At 30.9% G+C, this 18,182-nt stretch overlaps 3 protein-coding genes and 1 pseudogene across 3 annotated transcripts; 3 read left to right on the forward strand and 1 right to left on the reverse strand.

Moving 5' to 3' along the window:
- The first annotated feature begins 2,547 nt into the window (after positions 1-2,547).
- LOC130946213 (aluminum-activated malate transporter 2-like) lies at positions 2,548-6,822 on the forward strand (annotated as a pseudogene).
- A 924-nt stretch (positions 6,823-7,746) lies between these two features.
- Positions 7,747-11,709, forward strand: LOC130946914 (elongator complex protein 3). Its single transcript, XM_057875809.1, has 9 exons — positions 7,747-8,321; positions 9,167-9,236; positions 9,318-9,490; positions 9,579-9,753; positions 10,124-10,290; positions 10,440-10,659; positions 10,773-10,877; positions 11,022-11,174; positions 11,337-11,709. The coding sequence occupies exons 1-9, from the start codon at positions 7,834-7,836 to the stop codon at positions 11,493-11,495; spliced, it is 1,710 nt and encodes a 569-aa protein (XP_057731792.1). The 5' UTR covers positions 7,747-7,833; the 3' UTR covers positions 11,496-11,709.
- A 774-nt stretch (positions 11,710-12,483) lies between these two features.
- On the forward strand, positions 12,484-14,170 carry LOC130943542 (uncharacterized). The gene is made up of 2 exons (XM_057871462.1): positions 12,484-13,411; positions 13,510-14,170. The coding sequence occupies exons 1-2, from the start codon at positions 12,642-12,644 to the stop codon at positions 14,168-14,170; spliced, it is 1,431 nt and encodes a 476-aa protein (XP_057727445.1). The 5' UTR covers positions 12,484-12,641.
- Positions 14,171-14,496: 326 nt separating this feature from the next.
- On the reverse strand, positions 14,497-17,272 carry LOC130943543 (uncharacterized). The gene is made up of 10 exons (XM_057871463.1): positions 17,056-17,272; positions 16,811-16,827; positions 16,621-16,705; positions 16,302-16,511; positions 15,786-15,908; positions 15,623-15,680; positions 15,424-15,497; positions 15,239-15,327; positions 15,079-15,151; positions 14,497-14,724 (listed from the first exon to the last, which is right to left on the reverse strand). Exons 1-9 carry the CDS (start codon positions 17,161-17,163, stop codon positions 15,082-15,084), a joined length of 834 nt encoding a protein of 277 aa, XP_057727446.1. The 5' UTR covers positions 17,164-17,272; the 3' UTR covers positions 14,497-14,724; positions 15,079-15,081.
- Positions 17,273-18,182: the final 910 nt, after the last annotated feature.

Consider the following 18,182-nt stretch of genomic DNA (forward strand, 5'->3'; position numbering starts at 1 on the left):
GGGTAGCAAGGTCTATTTAATTAGTTGAAAAAAATTGTGTTTGCCAAAAAAATTAAATAATTTAAAATTTAGACCAGCTAAAATAGTATACAATGTTAATATGATGAAATTAGCATAGAATTTAGTGCAAAAAAGAGATATTCTTTGGATTAAGATAATTAGAAGGAAATATAAATGTGGGAGAATATAATACCTATCATCAAGAAGTTCCAATCTTGTTCGAATACTTAAAAGAATATCGCTCAAGTATGACCCAAATTTGAAAAGAATTTGATATGGCGGATTCGCGATGGTGATAGCACACAATTTTGAAAAAGATTATTGAATTTCAGATGTGAATAAATTTAAACATTTTGCTTAACCAGATATATTAGAGGATATGTTGAACGACATGGTTAGTGAATATGCGACAAATAGCAATTGGGATGTAGGTAAAATTAAAAAGGACCAAGTCCTTGTCTTTTCATGAAGGCTCCAAAAGCAAACTAGAGAGACAATTAGGTAGTGTGGCTTCTCAATTCTAATGGTATCTAGCATTAAGTCAACATACTACTTCTATGTAGATGCACTTGAAGACTCTAAGGATGATTTATTTTTGAGAATTCAAAAAGTTGAAGCCCCCAAAGAATACACACATTTCTTTAATTAGTTGCTAATGAAATTTTTTTTGACAAATGAGGTTTGAGCTCGCAGGTACATGACCCAAGAGAATATTTGCTCAGTTTGTGATTCTTTTTCAAAGTCTTTGCGACTGTAGAGTTACAAAAAATACGTGAAAGAACATAGATGTTTCATTGAGTTTTAGTATTTTCTTTAGTCAACTCCTTTTTTTTAAGTTGTTAAAGAATTTATAATCTCAATTCCATGACTATTGACTAAGGCGTTTCTTGATCCTTTTTATTTACTTGCACTGTATGTTCTCTTTAGTATTGTCGTAACAAGCTTATTTTTGAGAGGGACAATACAATAAATGAAAGTAAGATCCATGATTTGGATGTACCCTTGGCTAAAGAGTATAACTCGGCATATGAAGAGTTAGCTTGAGTAAGAAAAAAGGTTGGGTGCTTTACTAAAAAACAAATTCGTTTAGATTCTCCCAAACCCTGGTTATCTTTATTAAGCTGAATTCCAATGGATTTATTACAAATGACGGTCATTTGTAGAAGTATATTAAGAGACCATGAAGGGAAGTTTTTGATTTGTTATTGTGTGAATATAGGTGGTTTTAAATTGACTTTAGTAGAGTTTTGAGGTATTCTATTAAGTTTGGACTTGAATCTAAACTTTGGACACATGAATGTTTGTATAGAAATGAATTTTAAAATAGGAATAAATCTCTATTTTCAAGAAACTATTGAGTTGCATTTTACAAGACCGTTAATTTTGACTATTAAAAAACGCTACAATAGACTAAATAATTGGAACATCGATAATGAATTATAAAAAACGAATATTTATGCAGATAGATTGACATGACAAAAATATGAGCTTCAATTAAAATATCATTTTTTTATTTTTTGTATATTTTTTAAGTTTTTTTTGCAGGCTTCTTTAAAAATGTATTTTCTAAGATAATTTTATCTATTTCCTTTTTTTTTGGACTTTATGTCCCGTTTTCCATTAAAAAATAATTGAAGTAACATTCTATTGGCTTAAGTTAAAAGTAACAATGAGAAGTTCTCCAATTTTTTATGTTTGCCCATTCATTCTGCACTAATCATACCTTAAAAAGAGAATAAAACATTTCCATCTTAAAACTAAAATTTTCATAAAAAAACATCCAAAATACATTTTTATTTCCGTTTCTGCTATATTATTTATGCGTTACAAGAACTTGCAATCAATAAAAAAAAAGTATGGATCCATTTGATATAAATCATAATGAATGAACGGACACGATCTGTATTTAATAAACATATATTATGTCATAAAAATACTTTATATTAAACTAGTATACTATGGGTATGGGGCCACAATGAAAGGATGAAATAAACATACTCCAAAGTCCAAACCAAGTGGCTTGATCAATAATATAGGCATCCACTAATTTGCATGTTTATTACAATGTACTTTATATTGTAATTTGTAAAAGACAGTTTCGTGGAACCTAATTAATTAAGTATAGTTAATTAATCCGTACATAACATATTATTAACAACTTCCTGAAAAATCCAAACTCGCTACGTCTTCCATTAATGGCACATGACATAGTCTAGTGAAGCTTAGAAATTCTAATTTCTAACAATGGAAGTTGCCGCAAGAAACAGCAGGATATGAAAAAGTGGATACACCCCTAGAAAAACACAATTTATTAACTATGTGTAATATATTATTATTAATAAAAATTTTCAAACATTAGTGCTTTTTTATTTGGTCATTCCCATAATTCCAAGTAATTTCTTCCTCTATAAATAGAGCTATTGAGCATTTATATGATCAAATCTAACAATCTTTCAATTGGGGTAGTAGTGTGTGGTACATTATTTTTTGTTGGTGGTGCGTGCTGAAAATGGTTTTGAATTAGAATCAAACCAAGGCAATGTTGTGATGTCTAGAGAAATTATTGCCAAAGTGGTTGAATTAATGTTGCAAATGAAGAAACTTGGTGAAGAAGATCCTAGATGGGTTATCCATTCATTCAAAGTAGCACTTTCCCTCACATTGGTTTCAGCATTTTACTACTCTTTACAATGGTTTTGATTCATCTGCTATGTGGGCTGTTTTCACTGTCATCGTCATCTCAGAATTCTATGTTGGCAAGTCATCTTTTATTATTTTATTTATTTATTTATTTTTAACAAATATATAGACTAATTTTTTTATAAATAGAAGAAGATTGTGTGTAATTCAATGTAATGATTAATTGGTCATTGGTGTATTTTTTATAAATTTTTTTATTATTTTAAATAATAAATCGGAGCCTCAAATTTGTAAAATAATAAAATTTATAGAGAAATATGAATGTCAGATTTTACAATGCACAAATCAGAGAGTTCGATTTATGTTAAAATAATTTTGTTCACCATAAAATAATCAGAAGGTCTGATTTACATATTTTAAATTTTTTTAATAAAATCAGATTTGTGTATTTAAGAAAATTTAAAATAAAAAAATAAATCTAATTCTCAGATTTACATATTAAAAAAATTTAAAAATCACACCTCTAAGGATTAGATTTGTGATTTTCAGGTAAAAAAAAAAAAAACACATCAAATTTTAACATTAGTAAAAAATACCATCGAAAATAACACCAAAAATAAAAAGCAAAATCTCTATTTGAGTTCAGATATGAATATGATGTCACAAAAATATTTTCTTTCTAAAAGTCCCACTATATGTTAATTATCATTCAAAGACGGTGATATTCCAATATTACTCCTACCACTAACAAGAATTTAAAAGTTCTTATATAACATTGCATGGAAAATTTAAAAATCTCATTGGTTTATGTTTTATTTATTTATTTATTTTATTTTCAATCTTCTATTTTCAAAATTTTCTAAATAAAAATAATCATACCCATTATATTTCTTTGTTTTTTTAATATATGAGTAAAATTTTAATTTTGAAACAATAATTTTATCCCTAATTTTCCCCCCTGACTTAATTCATAAACAAATTTATGTGTGACATGCAGGAGCAATACTTGGTAAAGGAATAAATAGAGGCATAGCAACATTTTTGGCTGGTGCTCTTGGAGTTGGAACTTATCACTTAATTAATTCAATTTCAATAGGACATGTAGTGGAACACATACTTATTGGGACCATCACTTTTCTACTAAGTAATAATTTACTTATACTTGTTAAATTAAATTTCATTAGATTGCGTTTGTTTTTAAGGATTGAGACTAAGAAAGTGAGACTCACGGATTAAGATTATGTATTGTATTTGTTGATTAGAGATTAAAATTAAAATTTTAATTACGAGATATAAAATTTTAGTTTCTTTAGTATTTTCAGAAAGTAGAGACACAGACAATTAAAATTTTAGAGACATAAATTAAAATTTTTATAACATTTCTTTCTAAAAATATTCTTAAATCAAACATGATATTGAGACATAACTCAATTTAGTATATTTTACACCAAATACAATACAGAAACTTGATTTCGTCTCTATCTCTCAATCTCAATATCCCTTTCAAAAACAACCTTAATTACTTAGTAGGAATTAACCAAATGCATTTTTTTAAAAAATAATTTCAGCTGCAGTTGTCACATATATGAGATTCTTACCACAATTGAAAGCAAGATATGATTATGGATTGATGGTGTTTATCTTCACATATAGCTTGGTATCTGTATCTAGCTATAGAGATGATGAGATTCTAGACATTGCAGAGAAAAGGGTAATCACAATTCTTGCAGGTGCTTTCATTTCAGTGTTTGTAAGCATTTTTGTGTGGCCTATGTGGGCAGGTTATAGAAGGTTAGGATAATTTTAAATTAAGTAAGTTTTAGTAAATTTTGGGAATTTTATACATATTGTAAAAATAATAAAAATAAAATTAATTGAGATGGTAATAAGTTGTTTATAACTTAAATAAAAGATTTTGGATTGAAGTTTTGAAAAAAAAAAATATGAATTATATATAAGGAAAGAGATAGTTTAGAAAAGAAAGTTGTATGTACAACAACACTTTCTATATCCCTATTATTCCAAATTGTTTCTAATAATTTCTACTTCAAAGAAATTAGTATTTATTAAAACATGACAAACTAGTCTTTTTGATATTTTAGAATATTAGGTAAATCAATTTCTAATAAAATAAAATGCAAATTACTTATATATTTTTCTAAACATTAATATGATAGAAGAATTAAATTATCTAAAATTTAAACAGCTAATAGATTAATTTATTCTTTTATTTATTAAAAACTATTTTTTCTGAAACCAAAATTGTTGATAGTAAGTTTTTCTCATGTCTTGGTCCAATGCAAATGGCAGGTTTTGGAAATGAATATTTTAAAACACAAGAAAGTGGAGAGTCTAATAAATCATTTCTACAAGGATATAAAAGTGTTCTGAATTCAAAGCAGTCTGAAGAAAGCTTGGTAAGGAGAAGAAATATCCAAAAATATGTTATAAATTTATTATCATAGTTGTCAGAATTAAATTGATGATCGAATCGATCAGATTATTGATTTATTAATTTATTGGGTCAACTGATAAATCAATCATTTAAATTATAATTAATAAATATAAATTTCAAAAATATAATTTAATTTGTATATGTTATACATTAAAAAAAAAAGACAAATATAATGAAAAACAGTTTGATTGTGTGGCAGCTAAATTGCCGATTTTTTTGATTGAAGCTACTGATTCAGTCCGATTTTAACAACTATGTTTACTGCCATACAAAAATATATGTAAACTTATTAATTAATTTATTTATTACACAATTACATATTTTGCAGGCCAATTCTGCAAGGTGGGAACCCTGCCATGGTGCATTTAGATTTCATCATCCTTGGCAACAATATTTGAAGATTGGAAGCTTATCAAGAGAATGTGCCTATCATATTGATGCCCTCAATAGCTTCCTCATTTCTTCAAAGGTACTAAATTCTTTGATTAGGTTTTTTATATATAATTTTTTATACAATTGATTGTGTAGTAATCAATTTAGGTCTAGATATTTCAATTAAAAATATAAAGATAATTTGTTTTGTTCATATTTATGTTAAAACAAATGTGTTTATATTTTTTAATCTACTAAAATACTATGTAAAAAAAAGAATACAATCATGCTATATATGTATATTTACATAAAAAATTAATTATTAATCAATCATCACATATAAAAATATATATTTGATATTTCATAATTTTTTTATTGTACTACTGTAATTAAATTTGATTATTTATCTATTGCAGGTTATTTATTTTACTGTGATATGTTTGATTATTCTACTGACTGATTATTTAATTAAAAATATGTGAATTAATATATATATAAATATACACAAATATATAGTAATCAATTAGATGACTAAGAGTTTGTTTGGGTGTCATTCTCTAATTTTTTTTTAAATGATATTTTTTTAAAAGATCTTTTATAAAAGTAAAAGTGATTTTATGTTTGAAAATCTCATTTAAAAAGATCTTTTTATCTATCAATTATGTTTGGGTAAAATAAGATAAAAGTACTTTTTTGTTCATTTATTATGCGAAAAATATCTTTTTTTTTTAAAAAAAAAATCTTTAAAAAAAAGATGTAAATTGTAGCTTCTCAAAACAAATATTTTTTCTAGTGCTTTTATTTGTACGGTTAAAAATTTGACAAACACACTAAAAAATTTAAAAAAAGATCTCTTTTTATTGCAAAAAGATTTTTTTTATTGATTTATTGACGCCCAAACAATCACTAATTTAGTATATATGAAGCATTTTTTGGAAAGAAAATAAAAACATATTAACTGATTTTTGCTCAAATAAATAAATTTATTTCTTTGTTTATTTATGTTTACCTTATTATAGACACCCTTGGAAGTTAGAAGAAAAATACAAGAGCCATGCATGAAAATGAGCAAAGAAACAGGAAAGGCTTTAAAGGAATTAGCAATGTCAATCCAAAACATGGTTCCACCAACTTCTGCATACTCTCAAATTCCCAAATCTAGGGTTGCTGCTATTAACCTAAAATCCATGGTGAAGTCAAATTTGTGGGAAGGAACCAATCTCTTTGAGGTTATTCCTGTTGTGACAGTGGCTTCACTATTACTTGATGTGGTTTCTTGCACTGAAAAGTTGGCTGAGTCAATACAAGAACTATCTACCTTAGCAAAATTTAAGAATAGGACAATAAAGTTGTAGCTGAAGATTCAAATTCTCCTTGTCAAGAGGAAGATCATCACAATTAGGACTTGTTTGAGCGCTATTTTCGAAAAAAGATATTTTTTAGATAATATTTTTTAAAAGATTTTTTATAAAAATAAAGTAATTTTATATTTGAGTATCTCATGTAAAAAAATATTTTTATTTATTAATTATATTTAGATAAAATAAGATAAAAGAATTTTTTTATTTATTTATTAGGTAAAAAATAATTTTTTTAAAATTTAAAAAAAATGTAAATTATAATTTTTTAAAAAAAATATATTTTTATTTTTTTAATATTTTTATTTATATTATTAAAAATTTATTAAATACACTAAAAAATAAAAAAATATTTTTTATTAAAAAAATATCTTTTTATTAATTGCCCAAACAAATATTTACAAACACGTAGTTGTGAGAATAATGAACTTCCTCCTCCTCATAATAATAATCATGTTATTATTACAATCTATCAATCTTCCTCAAACTTATCAAATGATGGGAGGTTTTTTTTTTTTTTTATCAAAAATAGGAGACTGAACCGTAACCTTTTAATTGAGTATGGAAAGATTATGCAATTTGAGCTATTACTTATTGGCAATGATGGGAGGCCTTGATTGCTTAAAAGAAAATGAATTAAATTGTAAATTGATTATTTTATTTGGAATAAACTATATTAAATGATAATTGAATTTATTTCATTTTTTAATTTATATTTTTATTCCCCTCTCAATTTTATATATATTACATAAACTAGCACTTCTTTTAACTATTATTTCCCTCTACAAACTTTTTTAAATTATAAATATTAAATTTTAGTTTTTTTTTTTCAAAAAATAAGACTTAAAAAATATGATATTATTTTAGATTTTTTAATATTCATTAATATTACGCTAAGTACACATAAACATAACAGAAAAGTCACCAAAAAATAAACATAACAGAAAGGTTTTAGAGAAAACAAAAGAAAAAAGAAGCTGCTCTGCGTTGCGGTTTCACGGTACACTAATGGGGGCGGCGGACACGGAGTTGTTAACGGCGGCGGAGCAGCCACGAAAGGCACCGCGGCCAGGTAAAGGAGGATACTCAGGTCATGGCCTGAGCGAAGAAGAAGCGCGCGTGCGCGCAATCTCTGAGATCGTGAGCTCCATGGTTGAGCTCTCACGTAAGGGACAGAACGTCGACCTCAACGCGCTCAAGTCTAGCGCGTGTCGCAAGTACGGCCTCGCACGCGCTCCGAAGCTCGTGGAGATGATTGCTGCACTCCCTGACTCCGAGCGCGATGCGCTCCTCCCTAAGCTTAGGGCGAAACCGGTTCGAACCGCCTCTGGAATCGCGGTGGTGGCGGTTATGTCGAAGCCGCATCGGTGCCCGCACATCGCGACCACCGGAAACATATGCGTTTACTGTCCCGGAGGACCTGACTCCGATTTTGAGTACAGTACTCAGTCTTACACTGGTTATGAACCGACTAGTATGCGTGCAATTCGAGCGAGGTAGGGTTTTCGGTTAAGTTTTCTGACACTCTTTGGTTTTTAGCTGTTGTTTAGTTTCTAATTAGGTGTTTTTTAAGGAGAAAAAAATGAAAGGAATGCTGTTGATTTGAGTTAGGTTGAATAGAATGAATGCTGCAAGTAGTGATGATTGTATTTGTAGCTTTAAGATGATTGATAGAATATGTAGTCATGTTTAGGGAAATTTTATATAGAAAGTTAGCTAGTTATTTGAATCATTCAATAATCAGCATCTCAACAATTGTAAAGTGGGGCTGAAAGTTGGAGGCGGTGATAGTACATATTAATGAGGCATCGAATGTTAAATGGAACGGTAGATTTGAGATGGCAAACATTGCGGAATGGACTTTTAAATCAGAATTCTGTTATGTTTTAGTCGTGATGAATGGTGATTATGCTGATAGATTTGTGCTTCATGATCAAGTAAGTGAAATGAAGTTCAAGGATTACAAAATTTCGATCTTGGATACGGGGATTATGAGGGCATAAGATAGTTTTGACTTCCATAAAGGTTTGTGCTTGTTGATAGACTTTTGAGGCAAGGTTAGACAGTGTTTGAAATTGCTGAATGGCAAAGTTTGGGGATGAAGAATTTTAATGACATATTGATCAATTCTTTTTTTATACCAAAAGGGTTAACATGGATGTCATGCAGTGCACGGATTGTTTTCGTTTTCTTTTAAATATTTCATCAAAGGGCTTAATTTATTTCCATTTTATTTGTGTTCTTTCTTGTGCGTTGAATAGATAATTGTAAACATTTTCCCAGTGAATATTTCTCATTCTAAATTTGTGCTTTATGTACCTGCTTGCTACCCTGGATTTAGGTATAACCCATATGTCCAAGCAAGAAGCAGGATAGATCAGCTTAAGCGTTTGGGTCACAGTGTAGACAAGGTTTATACTTGAATTTTTTCCCCTTAATATCCATAGGGCTGAAATATGGTACTTTACATGTGTGGTTATTTTCCCCTCCAGGTTGAGTTCATTTTAATGGGTGGTACTTTCATGTCGCTTCCTGCTGATTACCGTGATTACTTCATAAGGAATCTTCATGATGCTTTGTCTGGACATACTTCTGCCAATGTAGAAGAAGCGGTTGCATACTCTGAGCACAGTGCAACTAAGTGTATCGGCATGACAATTGAGACGTAAGTTGCCATTTAAATATTTATAGCAATTGTTTTAGATGTATGTGTACTAGTGTAGCTCATGAATTTGAGTTCTTTAATACACCAGAAGGCCAGATTATTGTCTTGGGCCTCACTTGCGGCAAATGCTTTCCTATGGTTGTACACGGTTGGAAATTGGAGTCCAAAGCACCTACGAGGATGTTGCTCGAGACACTAACAGAGGGCATACAGTAGCTGCTGTGGCTGATTGTTTTTGCTTGGCAAAAGATGCTGGTTTCAAGGTTTGTTATTGGTTTCTCATATTAATCATCGCCTTATGTGACAAGGCAGTTCAGTCCAGACTAATTAATCTTTTATTTGTCCCTTATGTTTCAAATTTGTGGATAGAAATTCATTGGTAAATTTTCCTGCATTCAGATTTTCAATTTATGACGTAATCACACATGATGTCTCATCTATTTGTCTAGATCAGGATAAGCATTGGATATGTATTTATGTTAGTAACAAAATCCCACTGTCTATGTTACAACTTGGTCATTGTGAATGTTAATTGTTTCCTTTGAAAATAGAGAGTATGCTGATTATGAATACTATCAAATTGACTCGTTCCTACCATTTTGGCTATCTTTAACTTTCTTGGCCGTGCTGTAGGTTGTTGCTCACATGATGCCTGATCTTCCTAATGTTGGTGTTGAAAGGGACATGGAAAGTTTCCGGGAGTTTTTTGAGAGCCCCTCATTTAGAGCAGATGGGCTTAAAATATATCCTACACTTGTAATACGTGGAACTGGACTTTATGAGCTCTGGAAAACTGGGAGGTATTTTCCAGTTGCATTATTTTATTCAGAAAGCTTTTTGAGAGAGACCATTCGATTTCTTTCTTAGTACATTTTTATTTCTTAGGAAACTAGAGGGGGAAAAAATTCTTCTCCTTGGAGACTGAAAATTTTAATGAATGCAATTTTAGGTATAGAAATTATCCACCTGAGCAACTTGTGGATATCATAGCTAGGATTCTTGCTATGGTGCCACCTTGGACACGTGTTTATAGAGTTCAACGGGATATTCCCATGCCTCTGGTTACATCTGGGGTTGAGAAAGGAAATCTGAGAGAGCTAGCATTAGCTCGAATGGAAGACCTGGGATTGAAATGTCGCGACGTTCGGACCAGAGAAGCTGGAATCCAGGTTATTATATAGAATCAGTCTTGTTTGAGAATTTTATGTAATAGAGTACTAAGCTTTTGAAAGTTCTATAGACACAATTAGTTTGCTAAATTTATTTAAATATTTCTTTGTAGGATATTCACCACCAAATTAGGCCAGAGGAGGTGGAGCTTGTACGTCGTGATTATACGGCAAATGAGGGCTGGGAGACATTTCTCTCATATGAAGATACACGTCAGGTAATTTAACCTCTTTCCCTCTAATTTTATTGCTGGCATCCTTACGTCATACACCACACATTCAAGTGTTTGCAATAATCTCTATATGTAATTTGCTCCTGCTGCTGAAATGTAGAAATGATCTTTTTTGTACTCTCTGAACAGGATATCCTTGTTGGTCTTCTACGACTGCGAAAATGTGGCCGAAACGTTACTTGCCCAGAGCTTATGGGCAAGTGTTCTATTGTTCGTGAACTTCATGTTTATGGAACTGCTGTACCAGTTCATGGGAGGGATGCTGACAAGCTACAACACCAGGTAATGCTCTCAAGCTAATATGCTCCATCAATAAGACTTTTTTAAATGATCTTAATGAATGAACATCTTTCCCCCTTTTTTCTTTTTAAAAAAAAAAAAATTCTTTAGCTTGTATAGATATATTTATGCTCTATGTTCTCTAATAAAAATGATTGTTAACAGGGTTATGGTACGCTTCTAATGGAGGAGGCAGAGCGTATTGCTTTAAGAGAACACCGATCAACAAAAATAGCTGTTATTTCAGGGGTTGGCACCCGCCATTATTACAGGAAACTGGGATATGAGCTTGAAGGGCCTTACATGGTTAAATATCTAGTATAATTTAATCACTAGTAATAGCTATTTGTTAATGTAATTTTGTAGCATAGCATGTGTTATATGCCTATTGTAATGCCCTCACTAGTCCATAAAGGTTCCCTACCTCCCTTGCCCTACTTTTTCATAGCAAATTTTGAAAATTAAGAAACTACTTTTTTTTAGTTCACTATATTTTTTGGAAATTTAATAGATTGTTTGGTTTCTTTAATTCTAAGGTTCTTGCTTTATTTATAATAATCCACAGCTATGTTGCAACTAGTTTCGTACCTGCTAAGAATTAATATCTACTTATAATCCCCTATTTTCCTTTTAGAAAACTAAATTAGTTAATTATTACACAAGTTTTGATTACATTGAACATTTGAACTCCCAATGCCGTGTTTGGCTTTGATAAAGCTTTTAATGTTAAATTGTGACTTTTTTTTCAAAAATAAAATTGTACTATTTGGTTTTTATATGGACTACCAACAATTATTTAATATGATTAAAAAAATTTAAAATATGAAAAACTAATTGAAAAATTAGATCAAATGTTTAATTAAGAACAAATTATCATTTTGATTCCAGAAGATTCAATTTTTAATAACATGGTTCTTTAGAAGATGTCATTTTAACCATCCAAAATGATCTAGGATGACAAAATGTACCATTTTTTTATATTTTTTTATAGGTGGCAAATCGTGTATTTGATATTTTCTTTATGTAAATATTTGTATAATTATTTAAAAGATGCATTTAAAAATAAGACGTTCGATTTCTAGAGGGAAAAATTAGTATTGCAACATGCAAGTTTCAAGTTTGTCCCTGTCAAGGGTTGCCCCATCTAAAACCTGTAACCTAATATTATATCATATGGATATCAATTATCAAATGCACTATTAGTAGATATTTTTCATTTTGAGAGTTTTATTTATGTGATTTTTACAGTATGCTAATTTTTACTATTATTCTGAGGTGAGATTAAAATAATTTAATCAACCAAGACAATTATGATATGATAACGATGAGAAGTTCCTATATATACCACACATCACCAAAGAACGAAGATTTACGTCTTATGTTTGTGTGACTCGGATACTGCATGCCTGTGCCTAAATTATTGTACCTCCTACTTTGTAAATTATAGCAGCTACAACTTACGTTTCTACCATGCTCAAATCAACATTCACTCCCATTTTCTGGGCACTTGTCCCAAAACCCATGTCTCCAAAACTATCACCCAACGTAATCATCAACACCTTCGCAAACAGCACTTCACTTGTTCGACAAAATGTCTCACTCAAACAACACCCTTCATCAGCATACATTCACCTCCCCTTCTGCAGAAAACGTTGCCACTACTGTGACTTCCCCATTGTTGCTCTTGGTTCCGCCTCGGCCCAAATAGACGACGACCCGCGAGTCGTAAACTACATACAATGGCTCTGCAGAGAAATCAGTGCAACACAAGTGGAACTTGATGCCAAGGCACCCCTTGAAACAGTTTACTTTGGTGGTGGAACACCCTCCCTTGTGCCTCCAAGGTTGGTTTCTTTGGTTCTGGAGGCCTTAAAAATGAAGTTTGGGTTGAGTGAGGATGCAGAGATATCAATGGAAATGGATCCGGGGACTTTCGATGCTAAGACGATGAAGGAGGTGATGCTGTTGGGAGTGAACAGGGTGTCTTTGGGGGTTCAAGCATTTCAGGAGAAGCTATTGAAGTCTTGTGGGAGGGCTCATGGTGTGCAAGAGGTTCATGAGGCTATTGATATTGTCAAATTATGTGGGGTTGAGAATTGGAGCATTGATCTTATAGCTTCACTGCCTCATCAGACCAGTGATATGTGGAAGGAAAGTCTAAGGCTCACAATTGAGGCAGAACCAACTCATGTTTCTGTATATGATTTGCAAATTGAGCAGGGGACAAAATTTGGAAACTTGTAAGTAGTAGTCACATTTGTTGTGAATGTGAAAGTAGCTTTTGTTATGTTTTGTCTTTGTAATGATTTGGAACCTGAAAATCCGAGCGTTTTTGCAGGTACACACCGGGAGAATTCCCTTTGCCTTCCGAGACACAATCTGCTGATTTCTATAAGATGGCTTCAAGGATGCTTTGTGATGCCAATTATAACCATTATGAAATCAGCAGCTATGGTAAGAGTGGATATGAGTGCAAGCACAACTTCACCTATTGGAAGAACAAGCCATTCTATGCCTTTGGCCTAGGCTCTGCTAGTTATATTGGTGGGTTGAGGTTTTCAAGACCAAAGAAGGTGAACGATTACATGAAGTTTGTGGAAAATTTGGAAAATGGATTAGTGAATAGCTCCGGTGATGGCCAGATTCATGCTAAGGACACGGCCACGGATATCGTGATGCTGTCCCTAAGAACTGCAAGAGGCTTAGACATGAAGTGCTTTGAAGAATCATTTGGGAGCTCTATTGTTTCATCACTGATTGAGGCCTATATACCTTATGTTGAGAGTGGACATGTAGTTTGTTTGGATGAAGAGAGAAGAACAATGGGGATAGATGAGCTCAACAATTCTTTACTGCATAAAACAAATACAGAAAGGAGGCTGGCTTATATAAGGCTAAGTGACCCAGAAGGTTTCCTCTTATCAAATGAGTTAATATCCCTTGCATTTGGGGTTATTGACAATTGCATGGATTGCCTTCAGCACTTGGAAGTTGTTTGAGAGCATGAAGAATTATTATTATCTATTAAAGCAACACACAAGTTATTTATAACCATAACCCATACTATTCAGCAATCACTTGTGTCTATATTTTACAGTGGCAACAATATTTGTTCTGCATTTGATGGGTGGTGGATGGTTACTCAAAGTCTCAAACACCAACATTTTGTTTATACAAGTTACATATCTCCTTAACAAAATTATTAGTTTATTATAATCAACTTAAGGTACAAGGCATCATTACAAGTTACAGCAAATTTCAAACAGTAATCAATTCTGTCAAAATATTGATCTGTGCTTGGCAAGGGCTTAATGAACATGTGTATGACGATCGAAAAAAATATTTTTCCTTCCGTTCGTGCTTGATATCCTGCAACCAATAATTCGCCTCAAATTGTGTTTAAAACAGAGCCAAGTTTGATTTCCTTATCACAATTCCATCACTGTTCTCCCCAACTCATTCATTAGCACAAACATGCAAAGCACATCATTGCTTGTATATCTTCCCAGCTTGTCAATCCATTATTATGATTGCAACTGTTTAAGTGTCAAACCTGCAGTAAGGGAATTCCACATGACAGAGTGAAGTTCTCATTAAGTGAAGTAAGAGCAATTAGATGGCGCCTGACATTGAGAAGGAAGAGACTAGGGCCTAATGGGGATGACTGAAGGGTTCGCAAGCATTATAAGGTTTAGCTTGATGCAAAATGCACAATGTATAACAGCAGAGAAAGTTGCACATTAAAGAAAACACAGTCCACATTGTCATATCGAATAGATGTATGTGACAGCAGGATCATCAAATTTTAGAAGTCACAACCTGTTCGATATCATTAACTGATGGCAATTTAACCATAATGTTAAATAACTACCAAGATTTGACTAGTTAAAGAAGAGATAAATCTTACCAATCATGATGGCTTTGATTTCCGTCCCATTTTTGAGATGCGGCGAAGTTCTTGAGTACTACTCTTCATATCTCTGCAATTTGCCAAATGACATTATAAAATATGGAAAAGAAAATCACATACTCTAAAACTAACTTAAAAGTATATAAAAAAAATATACCTTTGTACCAGATAAAGGAAAAGATAGAACAGAGGAAGTAGCACCAAGATCAATGCTCCAGAAACCACGACGAAGATACTTTTTTGTACCTGTAGAGCAAATAACCATGACATGATATAGACTAGCTTTATATGTGTCGTCTGTGTGTACATTGCGATTATCACAGAAATAGAATGAGTCCTTACCTTGCCTCCTCTAGAGAAGGGTTTCTGTTTCCCTGAGCAGGTATGGGCCTCACAAAATTGGTGTAAAAATATTTCTGCCGGCCAATCAGGAAATCGCCACATGAAACAAATCAATAAAAGATGTCAATCATTTAAAAATAACATTCTAGTGGCACAAATGACAGAAGAGTGAATCTTAACATTTTTTACACAAGTATACCATGAAGACGACTTGCAGATGGACCATCACTTACAGGAAAACAACTCTCAGCAAGACTCTGAAAGAAAAAAGAGAATACAAATTAGGCAGACACTAAATGCTGAGGTGAACAGCAGAAGACCCTTGGAAAAGAAGTTAGAAGGAAAGAGAGACTGGAGACAACCTCACATAGGTGTTTATTCCTCGTGGCAGCAGCTGGATTACACTTGCTTCTAGAGAACTTCGTGTTCATCACAGCATCGCAATGCAATGCCCCACATAAATCAGCCAAGCACTTACCATCACTCTGTACATACACCCCCACCCCCAAGAATAGAAACAAACTTTTCCAATTATAAATTATTTAAATCCAAATTGGATTACATAGTTGCAACCAAGTTATTTACACATGAAATTTTGAATGAAAATATGTAGCACAATATGCATAAAAGATTACAATGAATTTCATGTCCAATGTTAGAAGTATATTAAATGAGTGCGCACACTCAAATATAATGGAATTATGGAAACTGAGTGGACTAATAATGTATTTAAACAGCAGAGTTTAAAGTTATAGGAAGCAGAGTATAATTGTAAAAATTATATTGGGTTGCAATACACTTATTTATATATTACACACACCCCCTAATAGAATGAAGAAAAGGTAAAATAATAATAATAATAAAAAGAATCTACATACTAAATTGAGAAGATTGGAGTGTCTGTTATCAAAATGCTGATCAAGAAACTTCTCATCTCGGAAGCTTTTCTTACAATATCCGCACTTCCAGTCATGAAAGCCTAGGCAAATTTTATGCTCTTCTTGATCCCTAAACATGTCATTTTCAGGGTGAAGTCTGCACTTGCTTGAAAGCTGGTAGTTTTCTTGCTCCAAAAATGGTGTCAAATACTAACAGAAACCACACATAACAAAGCAAACAAAATCAACAAAGATATGCCAGAAACTACAACCAGTATAATAAACTCAAAAGAATTGAAAAAAAAAAAAAATCCCACACCTCCTCTATCACTTTCCTAGCTGCCCTGCTCCTTTCTCTAGAGCAATGCACTTCATGGACATGCTCTTGTTCCGGTTTGAGAATTCTACATCAATAAAAAAGCACGATAATTGGTCACAATTCATATTCCACATTTAAATTAGGCTGAATATTAAAAATGAACAATTTAAGTGTGGCTCCATTTTAGTACCTTTCATCTGCATATCCCTGAAATAAGAACAAATTCAAGCGTCAATTTTGCACCTCTTGGCAGTATAACAAAAACTGAAAATGAAGGTCACTGTGATTTTCATATAGATTAAAGCTAACTCAATCAAATATTGTATCAGGAAAGTTGAAAGTGAACCCTAAATTGATTCTACTTTGAAAAGCTGAAGCTTTTTGAGCTGAGCGGAAAGACATAGAAGCAACAATCAGAGAAGGTTGGTTACTTACCTGGTTCGGAAGTATGGGTGAATTGGATGAAGAAACACGAAGAATAAATTGATGAGAAAAGAGTGTGAAGAGTAAGAAAAGTGAAGCAAAATCGATCGCTTTATTCATCGCTACGTTTTCTTTGAGACTGGAGTTGGACCGCTATGGACTCTTCCACCATCTTTTTCCAACGCTTCTAACTTTCGTTGCTAAAAACAGAATGCATTATTAATTTTTGTATGAAAATCAATTACTTTGAATTTAGATACAATGTGTGATATAATACACAAATAAATGCGTATGTAAAACTTTTAAATGAATATTAATCCTTTTTTATAATGAAAAAATGTTGAAATAAAATGATTTTTTAATATTTTAAAAACATTTTGGTCAATTCAAATTAGAGAATTAAATTTTTAAAAATTAAGAGCATACATTGAATTACCTATAAAATTTGAGAAAATATATTAAATTTTACTTTCCAAAATTGATAATTATCATGTAGAAGTTCAAAGATTATAATAATTAAAGGTTAATGAATAAGATGATTTCTAAAAAAAATAATAAATGACCTCATTTATTAATTATATAATTAAAAAATTGATATATATATATATATTTGTAAAAATAATTACGTTTTATATTAACTACTTAAATAATTATTTAAAAAGTATATCTAATTAGATAATTATATAAAATATTTTATATTATAAATATATTAAAATTAAATTTATTTAAAAAATTTTAGTTAAGTTAAACCAATATTTTTATATCATATTTTTAACATATCACATAACATTTGATTGTGATAAATTAGTATCATAGAATGATAATTTTGACTCATGTATGAATGGATTAATATCCAAATTGACTTATATCTAATCTTTTATAAGTTTATTTATCATAATGATTAATATAGTTTGAATAAATAATAAATAAGTCTTTAATTTTTTTTATCTTAAAGATAAATAAATTTTTAATTAATTAAAAATATAAAAATATTTATTATTTTTTAAAATATAAGATATTTAAATTTTTTTGAGAATTAATTTGTCTTATATATTTTAGATAGATAAATTTAAATGCCTCATATTTTAAAAAATCAAAAATAATTTTAAATTTTTAATTAGTGGTATATTCAAATTAAA

This window comes from Arachis stenosperma, chromosome 8, assembly GCF_014773155.1.
Source record: "Arachis stenosperma cultivar V10309 chromosome 8, arast.V10309.gnm1.PFL2, whole genome shotgun sequence".
NCBI classification, from domain to species: Eukaryota; Viridiplantae; Streptophyta; class Magnoliopsida; order Fabales; family Fabaceae; genus Arachis; species Arachis stenosperma.

Bases quoted from the DNA above. Each gene is read 5' to 3' on its own strand.
- LOC130943543 (XM_057871463.1), bottom strand. From the start codon at position 17,163: ATGAATAAAGCGATCGATTTTGCTTCACTTTTCTTACTCTTCACACTC. The intron at 15,328-15,423 runs GTAAGGACTCAT...TTTGCTCTACAG, and splicing joins CCTTCTCTAGAGGAGGCAAG to GTACAAAAAAGTATCTTCGT. The intron at 15,152-15,238 runs GTATATTTTTTT...GGCAAATTGCAG, and splicing joins TTCCTTTATCTGGTACAAAG to AGATATGAAGAGTAGTACTC.
- LOC130946914 (XM_057875809.1), top strand. From the start codon at position 7,834: ATGGGGGCGGCGGACACGGAGTTGTTAACGGCGGCGGAGCAGCCACGA. The intron at 8,322-9,166 runs GTAGGGTTTTCG...CCCTGGATTTAG, and splicing joins ATGCGTGCAATTCGAGCGAG to GTATAACCCATATGTCCAAG. The intron at 10,291-10,439 runs GTATTTTCCAGT...ATGCAATTTTAG, and splicing joins GAGCTCTGGAAAACTGGGAG to GTATAGAAATTATCCACCTG.
- LOC130943542 (XM_057871462.1), top strand. From the start codon at position 12,642: ATGCTCAAATCAACATTCACTCCCATTTTCTGGGCACTTGTCCCAAAA. The intron at 13,412-13,509 runs GTAAGTAGTAGT...GCGTTTTTGCAG, and splicing joins GGGACAAAATTTGGAAACTT to GTACACACCGGGAGAATTCC.